The following is a 15,214-nucleotide window of genomic DNA, read 5'->3' on the forward strand; positions in this document are numbered from 1 at the left end:
GTAAACATGTCATTCACACATATCATAAGATGTTAGTAGCACTACATACAACCAAAATAAAATATATTTATAGAAGTGGAAAATGATTTTTATAGAATGTCAAATGACATTTTTTTTTTAATTTTTTTTTTTTTGTCAATGACATTTTCTTTCGATGGTTGAGTAATATTTACAATATGCTTGACCCAAACCCAAAATAAAAATAAAAATAAAAATAAAAATAAAAATATAATAATAATAATAATAATAATGGGCCTGTGATTGTTTTAAAGCATTTGATCCAGCCCAATATGGTTTTATGGGCCGGGTCAAACGTCGACCCATCTTTTATTACTACATGTCAATAGCTGAGTGGCTCATTGTCCGTACTTTAACCGTCGGTTTCCCGCAGCGGATTATAAACCCCCCCAAAACCCTACCCCTTGTACTCTCTCACACACACTCGCATTGTCACTCGAGGAGAGAAGAGAGAGAGAGAGAGCGGTAGGGTTTTAGAGAGAGAGCATCAGAATTCAGAGCTCGAAGAAAGATGGTGGCTGACAAGGGCAAGAAGCTGAAGCTCTCAGAGAAACCCGAGGACGAGAACGCTGACCACATCGATGAGAAGCTCGTCCTCTCCATCGAGAAGTTGCAGGAGGTCCAAGACGAGCTCGAAAAGGTTGTACCCTCGTACCTTTCTCTGCATATTCTTGTTGTACCTTCATAATTGAAAAAACGGAACATACAGTTTCGGTTTCGACGATGTTCTGTTTGGGAAATTTCTGCCAATTCAGGGGTTTGTGTTCTTGTGTTCTTGTTTTTGAAATTCAATTGGTTTCTAGGGTATGCATGAATCGTAAAGGGATTCGATTTTCGGGTTTTGGTTTTCTGGATATAGGGAAATTAACCCAGAAAAGGATCTGTTGGTGGCTTACTTGGTTTGGTAGAAATTTGGATTTTTTTTTGTTTTAAGAATTTAAAGTCGCTTTGTTATATAGACGGTCATAAGTGGGAACTCCGCGCTTCGCATTTTCGTGTATGTTGTAGAACACTGGATGCTCTTAACCAATTGTTGCAATTGTTAACTGTGGAATGTGTTTCGTTTTTGTGAAGTTTGGATTGCTGCTTTTGGTTATAAGATTTTCTCCTTGTTTGTTTATATTCCTTACCATAGGTTGGGTTACATTTGACTAGAGACTAAAAGGGAAGGAAAATAACTTAAGGTTTACATTTTGTGAAGTTTGAATGCATGAAAATATAGAGAGGAATATACGATTTTGGTAGCTTTTGATCATAATAGCACTCGCCCAATCTTGCCTTTTTTGAAAAGAATTTGCGAGAGGTAAAATCAGCATTAGACGGTGCCACGGCGGTTCCTCACTTTTGTCTTGGACCCCAAATAAAAAGTTGATCTTGTTGAAAGAATGCATAAGAGCTCACCGATCAAGCACTCTGGTGACAAAGACCAATGGAGATTGGGGAGTAACCGATCTTCTTTTAGACGAAGACAAAATCTGGTAGCCAATCGTTGGCTTTGAATAACCAGCTCAGCAATAAATTCAATTATTCTATTCCATAACGGGGCGGGGTTGTGCACATGACGAGTGACGTAAGTGCATAAACTGTCAGCTCGATTAAGGAAAATATAGAGTTATTTTCTTTTGTATTCTGTTCCCATTTTTCATGTTTATTATAATCAAATAACTAGTAGCGGCTAAATTAATTGTAGTTTGTAAGGCGAGGCTAAATTTGATTGAGGTGGGGTTGAACCCATGCTATATTTTGTACTTTGTGGCTTTGTTTGTAAGGCCAAGAATTTCATGAATATGAATGTGTAGTGCTTTGTTCTCTTTTAAATGAATTATGTTTCTTATAAAAATGCGTATTGCTTCGAATTTTTATAATCGCACAGGGTCATTTTTAAGTTCTGAGACATACTTGTTTTAGTGGCTACAATTCACTTGTATCAATTTGGACTTATGGATTATCACAGGGGACCAACCTTGTTCATTTGATTTTAATGTTTTCTTATGAATGCTTTATAGATCAATGAGGAAGCAAGTGATAAAGTCCTGGAAGTGGAGCAGAAGTATAATGAGGTACGCAGGCCAGTCTACGATAAGCGAAATGATATCATCAAGTCCATCCCTGACTTTTGGTTAACCGCTGTAAGTTGTCTATCCTTATTTATATGCATATGGGAAGAATTTATTATGTTTAAGTGGTATTTAAATAATTTATTTTCTCCTTACTCTGCAGTTCTTGAGCCATCCCGCACTCAGTGAACTTTTGACTGAAGAGGATCAAAAGGTTAGCATCTGTTTATAACTTTAATTAATCTGCCAATAATAAATATCTGTTAATGGTCATTGATTATGCAATTCAATTACTTGCAGCCCCTTCTTGCTCTTCCATAATCAACGAAATCATGGAGATTCTTTATTTTTAAGCTTTCAGATTTGATTCTTGTTTGCCCATCATTTCTAGTAGTCTGGGTTCATCCTTCCTTTTGTTTTCATAGATTTTCAAGCATCTAACTTCTCTGGAAGTTGAGGACTTCAAGGACGTGAAATCTGGTTACGCCATCACGTTTGTGAGTTTTCTCTTTTACTTTGCCTTTTTATCTTTGAATCATATTAAGGAGTGTTTTATGTTGTATTTCAGTTACAGAGTATATTGAGATTGTAACCATTGTTTATTATTTAAAATGTACAGGTGTTCAGCCCCAATCCTTATTTTGAAGACACAAAGCTTACGAAGACCTTTACTTTTCTTGATGAAGCAACAAAAGTTACTGCTACATCCATAAAATGGAAGGAGGGAATGGTATAAGATTTGTCTTGCATTCAGTTTATATCTTCTGGTGAATTATGTTAGGGTATGACAACTTACTGCATGCCTTATTTGTGAAGGGCATTCCTAATGGAGTTAATCATGATAAGAAAGGGAACAAGCGGCCTCAGGTTGAGGAAAGGTTTGTGATTGGAACCTGTTAGGATGAACCTCGTGAAAACACTTTCATTAGTTTTTCGAAGTACCTCATATTGACTGAAACTCCTCCAACCCTTGTTGTTTTCTTTACAGCTTCTTTAGCTGGTTCAGTGATAGTCAGCACAAAGATATTTTGGAGGATGAGATTCATGACGAGGTTAGTTTCTAGTTGTATTTCAATATGGTATCAAGGGCTATGCATCAATCTCAAAATTTTCTTACTCTTGCGTTCTCAACTTTCACTTCATACTGCAGATTGCGGAGGTTATTAAGGAGGATTTGTGGCCCAATCCTCTTACTTATTTCAACCATGTAACTTCTGCTTTACCTTACTTCCCTATTACTCAAGCATAACTTAAGTATTTCGCAGAAGCTTTTACTGCTTGCTTAATTTTCTAATGGTAGCTCATGTCCGCTTTGACATAGGAGGCTGATGATGATGAGGAATTTGATGATGAGGAAGCTGATGAAGAGGTACATGTAGATTCTTTTGGGTTTATATGTCAAGTAAAGTGAAAATACTCCAAATACAGACTACCTTTATGCTAGAGTTAACTGCCAATGGAATATGTACTTTCTAAAGCTTAAATGTTTGTGGCATGCACGAAGATTTTGAGGCTCACGTAAGGAATTTTTGTACTTTCTAAAGCCTAGATATTTTAAGCTTTGCCACGTGATTCAAAAATGAAGATAAATTTCAGATGTTATTTTCTGACTTAATCATTATTATGTCTTGCCATGAACTACATAAATGTGTAAGAAATGTTGATAAGTTGAACCTTGCAAGCAGAATTCTGTTAGGCCTTTTGCATGTTAGAGTCGTAGGTGGTCTAGAATATGCTTGTGGAACCCATCCTTGTAGCTTTTGGCATCTTTGAAAAAGTGCCTACTTTTGGTGAACTGATGTTAGTGATATCACACTGTGCAACTCCTGCATTGTTAGATTCATGTGTGTAAATGTATTCTCGTGGAGTTCTCGTTCATCCAGGTTCTGTATAGATTGGAGGCATATATCAAGTTGCCTTTCAAATAGTTTTAGTAGTTGTGTGTATGCAGTTGTTTACTGTGCTTCCATTTGAACTGTCCCGCAACATATGTAGCTCCTTGATGATATAACTAAAATGAAAATTATTGCAGGAAATGCCATATCTTAATCTTTGAGGTTTGACTATTTTGCAGGGAAAGAATGAAGATGACGACTCTGACGATGATGAGGATGACCAAGATGATGATGAAGATGGTGATGAGGATGACGGAAAATAAACATTCATCTGGGTCTTCAAATCTTTTAGCATTTGCTGCTTTGTTAACAGCTTGTGTAAAGTGAGTCTACAGTAGTTGATACGTTAAGTCTTAAGGTTACAGGGGGTGACCATCATGACTCTTTCTTGACAGCGTTCTGTCATGCAGGTGCCCGACTGCTCTCATAGGCCAGTCTGGTTTTCCGGCTCTGCTGTTACTCTCTCTCCGTGAAGTTTCTCTGTTACGATGGCTTGTGGCTTCTCCCTGATATGCAGGTCTCTAGATGACAATATTAGAATGGTCTTTTCCTTTTGTTTTTGAATACCTCAGTGAGGATATATTATGGAGTTGGAAGTTCTTTGGCATCATTTTATTATTTAATTCTAGTAGTATTAAGTCATCGAGAAATAATTTCCGCATACCCTTTCTGTACACTCGGGGGCGGGTGTACAGAAATCACTTCCTAATTCATGTACAAGTGTGCCGGCAATCTCTCTTCAGGGACCGCCTGTAAGGGGATCAGCATGTAGCTCACCAAACCTGTGCCCTCGGACATGTTGATCTCCTTGGGCTGGACCCCTTCAGGCAATGTCCAACAAAAGCCATGCAAAAGGTGACCCAGCATTGATGTAACAAGGGTAGTGCCTACCTGTGCCGCCGGGCACGCGCGTCTTCCTGCACCAAACGGAAGAAGCTGAAAATCGTGACCCTTTGCCTCAATGTCTTCTTGTTCGATGAACCTTTCAGGTCGGAATGTGAATGGATCGGACCACTGTGTCGGATCGCGCCCTATTGCCCAAACATTTACATGAACAATGGTTCCCTTAGGAACATCATAGCCACCAATCTTGACATTGGCATTTGCCTTGTGAGGTAGCATCAGTGGGGTTGGAGGGTGCAGCCTCAGTGCCTCCTTGACAACGCATTTTAGGTAAGGAAGGCTTGAGATATCAGATTCGGTCATTACCCGATCGAGCCCGATAATGCGGTCGAGCTCCTCTTGGGCCTTGTGCTGCACCCTCGGGTTCTTGATCAACTCGGCCATGGCCCATTCAACTGAGACGGCAACTGTGTCCACTCCTGCAATGACCATATCCCAAACTAATCCTCCAACATTATCCTTACTAAGTTCATACTTTTCTTGAAGACCAAGCAATGCTCCCATGAAATGTTCCTTGGCACCGGCAACACTGCTAATCTCACCCTTAACCACATGCTCCTCCTTAATCGCTTGTATGAATTTGTCTTTGCGCGCCACGTGTCTTGAAATCTCCGTGTTCCGAAACCAAAAAACCCAGTTAAGCCACCAAATATCTACCAAAATTGGAAGGTATGCACCAAGCTTCTTTTCACTATCCAAAATCTCCACAATCTCCAAACCTTGCTGGTCAAGCAACCCCTCTTCGTTCTCAAACCGCTTCCCGAACACCATCCTTGTAACATGGTTGAAAGCTACAGATCTCAAGTATTTTCTGACCTCCAAACATTTACCATCGGACTTGTTTCGATCTGCGAAAATGGACCGCACCATTTCTCTAACTTCATCTTCTCTAATGTGTCTGAAAATTTCAAGACTATTAGGAGAAAAAATCTCAAGCATACAAATTTTTCTGAGCTTTATGTAGTGAGGACCATAATCTGCCCACACAAGGTCCTCACCATTTTTTGTGATCCTAGCCATGTACGAGTCCCTGTGCCTATGTGCTAGTTTCTCATCATGTTCTTTGAGCACTTGCTTTGCCAATTCATGGTTCGAGACCACAATGTGGATATTCGGACCAAACCAGACCGACATGATCGGACCGAAAACTCGTGACAGATCAAAGAAACACCGACATGGAACCGCCCCCACGTTGTGAAGGTTTCCGATGATCGGCCATGGATATGGTCCCGGAGGCAGCATAAATCTTTGCTGGTTGTAGAGTTTGTAAGCTAGGAAGATGAAAATTATTGAGACAGGAAGCAAAACGAGAGCCATTTTAGAAAAGGGTTAATTGAGGTTGGCTTATGAGTTTTGTAATTCTAATTAACTAATTAGATGCCTCTCAATATATTAGGCATTGTTTTTGTGAGAGACCATCATGCATGCATGTTAACTACGTGGAGCATTCTTTTCGTGACAAAACCGTCATGCATGTAAATATGTTACAACACGGGGAATGCGTAATGTATTGCTTATTCTTTACACGCATATATCCTTAATACGGAAACGAGTAATATTATAACATGTAATATTAATACACATCTATAATATCGTCAATTCATATTATAACACGTTAACATTGCACGATAATATGACGTCACATTGGAAATTTTTGGTCTTTGCACCCAACAAAACCCTAGAAGGACGTAGATTCATTCACTTTGGTAAAAATTTATTATTTAGTAGTGCTTTTATCAAGGTTATTCTCAAAAATTGGAACTTTCAATCAAAATGGTTCCTGAATTTGGGATTATTACTACTTTGGCTTTTTGACAGCATGTACTTGTAAGAGAAAAATAATATTTTTCATGTTGCTTTTATTTAAGCTTAATTGGAAATAAAAAAGTTTGAGGCGGACATGATTGATGGCCACATTAGTTTGAGGAGAACATGATTGATGGCCACATTACTGTCGTGCCACTTTCACTCGAAGGTTGAAAAGAGATCGAGTAGCAAAGCGTGAATACAAAGTTGCCAACTAGTATGAGTATCTAGTTGATGAGTTTTGTAATTCTTTTTGTATTCGTTTTTCTCTTAGTGTTTTCTAGCTTGGTAGCACGAGAAGTTTCCCAATAATGAGTTTTACCTCGTTAAATCCTACATTGTGCGTGCACTCTTTATATTCCTGCTAAATATCAATGAGTCAGATTTAATTTGCATAATTGGTCAATTTAGACTAGATTTTGAATTAGACCTTCAGTTGGAATCCTTTAGTTTTTTATTTCTAAACTACAAATATAATGATCAATGTATACTGGCACAAGCATGTGGATTTCACTTCACAGCCAACAAAGTTGATAAATGCCTTTAAACAAGCACGTGCATTTGTTTTTATTTTTCTAACCACCGGAGGAAAAAAATGCAGTCATCGTATATGTGGCATAACAACTTATATGGCCTAGATATATTGTTACAAACCGTTTATACTAATAAAATAAGAACATGTGGACTAATATTTACAAATCTTATTTCATTAGTGCAGAATATCACCGTGACGATGAACCCGTGCTATATATGTCCTCTATTTATGACCATAAAAACCGTTTATTTTTAATTTCTTTGCCTTTTCATTACATGCAGAAAGAGAATGAAATTAAATATATACCTCAAATGGCTTAAAGACATTCTTGTTAATTTGAAATTTTCATTCTTTTTTATAATAACTTTAAAAAAAATTCTACATTAAATTTATCTAAGCTAAGAAATAAGCTGGTATTCGAACATGAGGGAATAGCACACAATTAACTTGGACAAACCCAAATTTGCTTTTCTATAGTAATCTTTATTTTATTTTTTTTTGGAAAAATTCTATAGTAATCTTTATGAAGCTAAAAAGTATAAGTTGAGTTCTTCTTTATTTCTTTTTTGCTTTGTTATTATATATTAATTCAAATTTGGATACAATTAGTACTCTTTTGGATCCGATGCCAATGGTTTTTGCTTTTATTTTTTTACTGACAAGGAACAAAGATATGAGGTGTAAAAGTAAGATTGTTTTCATATCAAATCTTAGGCCAAGCACTATAAAAGTAAATGTAAAAGGATAGGAGATTTTGTTATATTCTTTAAGGAAATGCTTTTTCTTTCTTATCATTCTTTTACTACATTTTTTTATATGAAACATTTGATTATTTGGGATACAACAGCGACTGTATTCTTAATCAACTACACAGTGCCATAATTTATGTGTTCTAACTTTTTTAAATGTGTGATTACTTTGAAATACATTTATTGTAACATTCAAAATGACTGAAGAATTTTTCGTTATCTAAGACCAAGAAGTTTATTTATTAAAATGGGGGAAATGAAAGCTTCTTATAGCAGCTCCACCATATTCAATAGCCCGGTGGATCGGCTGTTGCTCCAACCCAATTGCCCCAGCTAGCAGCTCCAGCCCATGCGGGCGATGGGGCTCGGGGGAGACTCGAGCGAGAGGCCAGGCGGGCATCAGTGCATGCGCCGACCTTGACATATCCTCGTCCTCCTTCGACATGTTGCTATTGAAGCTGAGGCTTCAGGCGGAGTTCTGCACCACCAGCTGCCGCTGTTGCGGCTGAGCCGCCGACTAAGACTGCTCCGTCTACATCATCTTCTCTTCAACCTCCTCTACTTCCTCTTCACAAAAACAAAAACCAGCCCTTTTCGTGAAATTCTCTATATTTTCTTATCTCTTTCTCTTTTGCTTTTGCTTTTGGAACGATGGGGTTTTGAAATTTGTTGTGGAAGTGCTCTATTTTTTTTTTTTTTTTTGTTCTGTTTTTTTTTGCAGAGGTTATGAATGGCTGAGGCTGGGAGCTGAAAGGCTGGCGTTAAAGGGTTTTAAAGTGTCAAGCCAGCAGCTAATTGTGTTCTTTAGTTCCACCGATGTCGTATGCAAGGCCACAGTTGGGTTCCTTGAGTTCTAGGGATTCCAAAAATATTATTTTTGAGCTTGATTTTTGAAGGTTTGAAGAGGAAGGAGGAAGAGAGCTCACAAGAGTGAGCTGGTAAAGAGGGAGAGAAAGAAAGAAAAAGGAAGAGAGAGATAAAAAGAAAAGAGAGAGAGAGAGAGGGAGAGAGAGGAAGAACCGGTCAAATGAGGGGAAAATGGAAGGGGTGATGGGGGTGTCTGATGAATTGGTTGAGGAAAAAATACTAATATTTTATTGCCTATTACCATGACTATTCAGTTTTAGGGATGGAGATGTAAAAGGCAGTTACTGTTCATAAATGGCAGTTACTGTTCATTGGGTGGATTCAATAGTGAGTTGCCCTAAGGGGCCTTTGCAACGCTGGAGTTGCTCTTAAGCTTACCTAAGCCATTTTGCTTGTGTGGGCCACATACTTCAATGATCCGAACATTATTGCTAGTTAATTAATTCAACCTGCGAACATATGTGAATTTGGAAAGGAACCGGATCCCCTCCGGATCCATATATATACTGAGCCTGCTGAGCAGGCGATCTGGACCGTTGAAATTTGATCCAACGGCTACAATTATTATAACTTTTAGAGGGTCTCCTGTTTGTAGCAGTTAGATCAAATTTCAACGGTCCAGATCGCCTGCTTAGCAGGCTTAGTTTTATTAGATCTGAAGGGGATCCAGTTCCAGGAAAAAAATTGTACTTATGCTTAGTCACTGTCTACAGTGGACCTGTGATGGTGGCAGTGATGAAATTTATCAAATTTTGGAATTTTTTGTATTTTAGAGACTAGATGTAAAGTAAAGGGCAAAGCAAATTTGATTACTGGAAGCCAAAATAACCGCGTTGAGAATGTGTTGTAAAGTAATTTATAAGACACGATTATACAAGTACGTAGCGTCATATGCCATGATACAGCATTAAGTGAAAGTGTAACTACTAAAATTACACCATGTGTTGTCCATTGTCCATTGTCCAAGGCAGATATTTTGATAGTGTGATTGGTTCATTGTCTTTTCATGCTTAGCTGCTATGCTCTGATTGGACTTCCCTAAGTTTGGTTGGGATAAGACTTTCAGTGTAGCCATGGATTTTAGCAACTTGGAACGACAGCAAAATGTCATCCAAACTGACCTTTTTCATTGGTGCAACAAAAGCAACAATCCATCTCAAAAAACTCATTGGTGCTACAAATTATCATCTTTCCTTCTTGCTGAGGCAAGGCACCACTATTGCTTGGGAATATATACTTAATTATTCACACATTTGAGTACGATTTAGATACAGTTCTTATATATATATATATATATGGTATAATCTTATCCTTACTCTGAATTATTATAATGAGCAGCTAAGTACAAAAGATTTTCAAGTTCAGAAAAGTGATATATCTTTTAGTGGAGTAGCCCTCTTGACTTTCAAATAATGTTTCCCTTTGTTAAGCGGAAACAACTATATGAACCACAAAGCAACGTGCTTGCCTAGAGCCTAGTCTCAAAATTAACCTGCCCCTGGAAGTGGAAAATGGAAAACAGAATTTTCTCAAGCCCTAATCCGTTGCATGTGAATGCGGTTGCAATTTTTAGATTGATCGATCGATAGGTTCATTGATCATTCTCTAGGGTATAGATCAATATCAAGTCATTTAGTTGTATAAGTACGTATTCATGCAATCAAATTCATACTGTAGAACCCTTATAACTCCTTAATCATCATAGACCTGATAATATTTCATTTTGGTGCACTCCATTAAGAAATTAGCATATGAAAAATCATAATCACAAATTAATATACATAAATCACATAAATATGTGACAAACTCTCTTGGGAGTTGGGAATTGGTTAACACATAAAAATCTCGCAACAAAACCAGATTTAGGATATACTCATCATGATTCACACTTATCACAAGGAAGTGAATAGTGATGAGTGGTGATGAGGGATATACAGAAATCGCATAAATATTGCATGCAGATGCAGTGCAGACGAAGAAAGGGGAAGGTGTGGATCACAGAAGGGATTCCGAGAGGGGGCCTTCCCTTTCTTTTTCGTTTCTTTTATTGAGGATGATGAAGTCACTGAAGAGTCCGGAATAGAGGCAGACAAAAAGTTGAGAAAGTGATGTGACTCAACTCCCTCCATTTTCAAAATATTCCAGTGCAACTTCCAGCCTATATGAAGGCCAAGATTCCAACTGTCTCTACTACTCTCAATCTAAAGACCATAACCAAAAACCCTTTCTTTTTTTCACATGTATTTATGTTGGAAAATTTAATAATAATATTATTATATTAAATTTATTAATTGAATGGAAATCAAAAGTGGAGCCCTTTGGTAGAAATATGTGTCTACTCAAATTAAGAGTTGCAACTTTTGACTCTTCATGAATAGTCACATGCTTTCCAAAGAGGCATCTCACATTCTATAAATAGGGAAGCCCCCAATCACAAAATAATTTTTCATTGTTTTACATAATCATACATAGAGTGTACTTAAATATTAGAGAGTCTCATTGAGTCCATATAAGAGAGTTTTCAACACAATCGTGGTTCATGGAGCCTTGTAATTTGGAGTGCTACTATTACAAAGACGGGGTCGTTGTATCTTGGGAGACATGCGCCAATCAACCATGAGTACCGTAGTGGGGGCGTAAACTTGTCTTAAGAACAAAGTGTCCAACACTTGCCTCGACCGTATTTTCTAGGTTTTTCTAATCCATTATATCATGTTCATTTAACATTAGTTACTCATGCGCATGCATTAATTTTGATATATAATTGCATGAATGATTTCTTAAAATTTTATATGATTTAATATAGCAATTAGACCCAAGTTTTCCAACAATCTTAAGACAAGTTTATGGTTTGATTGCTATGTTTGTTTGAGAACAATATTATATCGTGTATCTTTCTGCGTGGATTTTCTTTTTCAAGGTAGAATTTTTTGGTTTCTAGTTTTGCATAAAATAGTACATATGTTAATTGTTTCCAAATATATTGCAAGTTAATTTGATTCAAAAGATGCCAACTCGTAACCTTTCATTATTATTTTGTTCGTTTGTTTATAGTTAATTGAACCAAATATTCTTTACAAGTTTAGTGGTTTATTGCTATTATAATTTGGCTTGTGGGTTTTAATTTTCTTGACAACTTTGTTTTGAAATTGATTGTGATTTTCTCCTGTTGTGCGAGTAATGATGGCACAGAAAAGTTATAATAATATATATATACCTGCATATATGCATTTTATTTCCTACCATTACACTAATTAAATTCATATATTTGTTGACAATGAGTTTATTAATTTCAATTCTCTGAAATATGCATGCAAAAGGATATAAAGGTTTTGTTTCACAACTTAGATTCCTTGTTTATGCGAACTCCAATAGTGAAATTGTATGGACCCAACCAATTGTAAGCAGCCTAAGAACAATATATATATGAAAAACCCTAACAAAAGACCAATAAAAACTAGCTTAGCAGGTTTTGTAGGACAAAGTTTTCTTGGGTTTTTGTTGATAAACGATAGGAATAATCTACACTAAATTAATCTAAATTTCAGAGAGAGAGAGAGAGAGAGATCTAAACGTGAGTGCAGAGAAGGAAGCACACTCTTATAGCCAACTTAGTGCGATAAGGCTTTCATGTTCAGTTTTAAGCTTTTAGCAGAGGCTATATAGATTAATATGTTGAGTGGAACTTTATTTGATTTGAATTTAGGTTTAGGGTTCCAACTTTTACATCCAGAAAGTTGCCAATGTGAAGAAGACTCTAGTTTTCGATAAGATATTAACAATTGCACAGCTGACGAAGATGGTAAGCTGTCTCGTTCAATGGCATTACATAAGTGGCAAGGCATGTGGTCTCAAAGAAAGGCAACATTTTGCTAATTCCTGGTTCACATTTCTCGACAGTAACCCCACAGTGCTGTCATGTACAGTAAACTCTGCCATCTCAAATCAGATGTTGCCACATGCTACAATGGACTTGTTCAAATGGAGTCCCATTAGGTTTCGTTCAAGTTATTAGAAAGAAAAAAAAGTCATTAAACTAGTGGGGTGGAAGTTATTAAATGTATTAGGAATATATATTTACTTGCGGGGAATACCTTTTATTTTCACTGAAAGACCTCTTATAATAAAGTGAAACCCTAACTGTCGTAGAACAAACGATGACGTGCAAAGTTTTAAATAGAAACTGATTTTTGCACATTTTTTCCTCTTGCATTTCTCTCTGTTTTTAGCCGTTTGATTGAATAAATTAATCAAAATAAAAGAGAACAAATGAACAAAAAAAAAAAAAAAAAAAAAAAAAAAAGAGTCGGAAGAAGAAAACAGGAGTGCTAAAAATCTTTTTCCTTTTAACTGTAGTATAGTTGACAGTTAATCATAAACCAAGAGTTGATAGTTAATGTGTTTCTGCAAATATCATAAACCAAGTGACCCTACAAAGTTTTAAATATACGTAAAGATTGAAGGCATTGCAAATCATTCATACAAAGGAAAAAGAAAAGATAAGGGGCATTAAAAATCAACAGTGGTTGTGACAATCAGGTCAAGAAACTGTCAAAAATGTTAGTCATTATCTCTCTGTTGTAAATTGGTACTTGACAAAAAACCTGAGAAATTCAAAACCAGCTATATAAAGATTAAGACTTGTTTTCTTTGATATAGCAATTTTGGTTATGTATCTAGAATAGTTCATCATCGACATCTTTATTCATCCAGTTTCTTTATTTAAGGGATTGTGCTATCCACACAATCCCGTTTATCTTTCACACATCCTCTCAACTTTTAATCGGATCGAATGAATTGAAGATGATCAAATAATAGAAGGGGGTGTATGAAAAGTAAAATGGAGTGCGTGAATAGCACCACCCTATTTAAACTACCAAATTAGATTATGCCACATGTTCATTTGATTTGCAAAAGACAACAATACTATCAGATTAAGTATATCACATCAAATATTGTGTGGAGCAGATCACATTAGCTGTGATACTCAATAAAAGCATCCAATCAATTTCAAGTTGGCAATTTTCAGATATTATAGCAAGTAATCTGCAAATATATTACAACTTTTTCCCAGCTTCATAAAGCTCAATATCCAGATCAATTCAACTCAACATAGACGGAATTTTCTTTCATATTATATATTGTGGTCTAATTAATGATGCAAATGGATTAAAAGAGAAAACCAATGGGGTTTGTAATGTGATTAACTAATTAATTTAATTAAGTAGATTGGTCAAATGAGTGGATTTATGGACCAGCATGAATGTAAACAAACCTTAACACAGATTCTTTAGAGAAAACCAAAATGATTTAGATGGGCCTGCAGCCTGCACATAAAACCAGTAGCCCTGTTCGATCATGATTGCATATTCTGCATGTTTTGTAATTTAAAATTTGGAAGGAGTACTGCTGATCATCCAGGGCCATCTGCTTGTCCCGAAGGGTAACCCACATTAGCATTTATTAAGGAACACCAAAACCAAAAACTTTTAATACCACCTAACCGTCGTTATATAGTACAAAATGTAGGGTTGCGAGAGGTAGCAGAACTCTTGTGGTCAAAACTCTTATCATGAATGCGTAAGTAAATGATTTGTTTATCGTTGGAGTAACAGATCCTCGCAACTTGCATAATAAGGTAGAACCCTAGTTACATAAAAGGAATCAAAATATACAAAAGAATTGAAGATGCTTCCGAAACTCGACCGGAACCTATAGGCCAACCATATTATAATAAGGAATACCAAAACCCTAAACTCAATACCATTTATCCATATACCAAAATAAAATAGGGGTGTGATATCCACACACCCCATTTTACTTCTCACACACCTTTTTGATTTTCGGTCGTCGGATCGGATAAATTGAAGAATATCAACGGACAAAAATTATCAAGAGATGTGTGAGAAGTAAAATGGAATGTGTAGATAGCACATTCCAAAAAAATATATAAGTACAACTTCATAATATATAACTCTTGTCGTGAATGCGAGACTAGAACTCTTACCGTTAATTCATAGATAAACATTGCGTTGATCACTTAAGTCACAAGTCTTCGCAACATGCACTAATAAGTAATCCAGGTACCCAAGAAAAACTTGCATAAGCAAACCCTAATTAGGGTTTTGGATCAAAGAGAAGAATGGAACACGTCTGAAACCTAGAGACTAAACCCTAATGCCAACAAAGATTATAGGCCCAATAGGCAACAGTCAGCAAGAAGGATCGAGATCAGGAGGAGGGTAAGTTTAAAGATATTTTACTGGTTGGAGGACTTAAGGGATCCCAAAGTTCCCTTGCCAGCAACTAACAAATAACAAAGGTGCAGAGCAAAAGGCAAAGGGCCAAAGGCAAAATGAAATGATTAATTGAATGAGACCGGGA

The 15,214-nt window shown here is 36.6% G+C and overlaps 1 protein-coding gene and 1 pseudogene across 3 annotated transcripts; one reads left to right on the forward strand and one right to left on the reverse strand.

Moving 5' to 3' along the window:
* The first annotated feature begins 420 nt into the window (after window positions 1-420).
* NRP1 (NAP1-related protein 1) lies at window positions 421-4,612 on the forward strand. 2 transcript variants are annotated; one of them, XR_011065235.2, is made up of 11 exons: window positions 421-658; window positions 2,025-2,147; window positions 2,239-2,289; window positions 2,501-2,572; window positions 2,695-2,805; window positions 2,892-2,953; window positions 3,064-3,127; window positions 3,226-3,282; window positions 3,397-3,444; window positions 4,150-4,293; window positions 4,381-4,612. XR_011065235.2 is itself a non-coding variant. In XM_068451794.2 (10 exons), exons 1-10 carry the CDS (start codon window positions 530-532, stop codon window positions 4,231-4,233), a joined length of 801 nt encoding a protein of 266 aa, XP_068307895.1. In that variant the 5' UTR covers window positions 421-529; the 3' UTR covers window positions 4,234-4,612. The 2 variants fall into 2 exon arrangements, 1 of the variants encoding a protein (XP_068307895.1); XM_068451794.2 differs by having other exon boundaries at window positions 4,150-4,612.
* LOC137712667 (cytochrome P450 98A2 pseudogene) lies at window positions 4,216-6,230 on the reverse strand (annotated as a pseudogene). Its single transcript, XR_015955708.1, has one exon. The product of XR_015955708.1 is annotated as a cytochrome P450 98A2 pseudogene (transcript).
* Window positions 6,231-15,214: the final 8,984 nt, after the last annotated feature.

This window comes from Pyrus communis, chromosome 14 (genome assembly GCF_041283825.1).
Source record: "Pyrus communis isolate YQ-2024b chromosome 14, ASM4128382v1, whole genome shotgun sequence".
NCBI lineage: Eukaryota > Viridiplantae > Streptophyta > Magnoliopsida > Rosales > Rosaceae > Pyrus > Pyrus communis.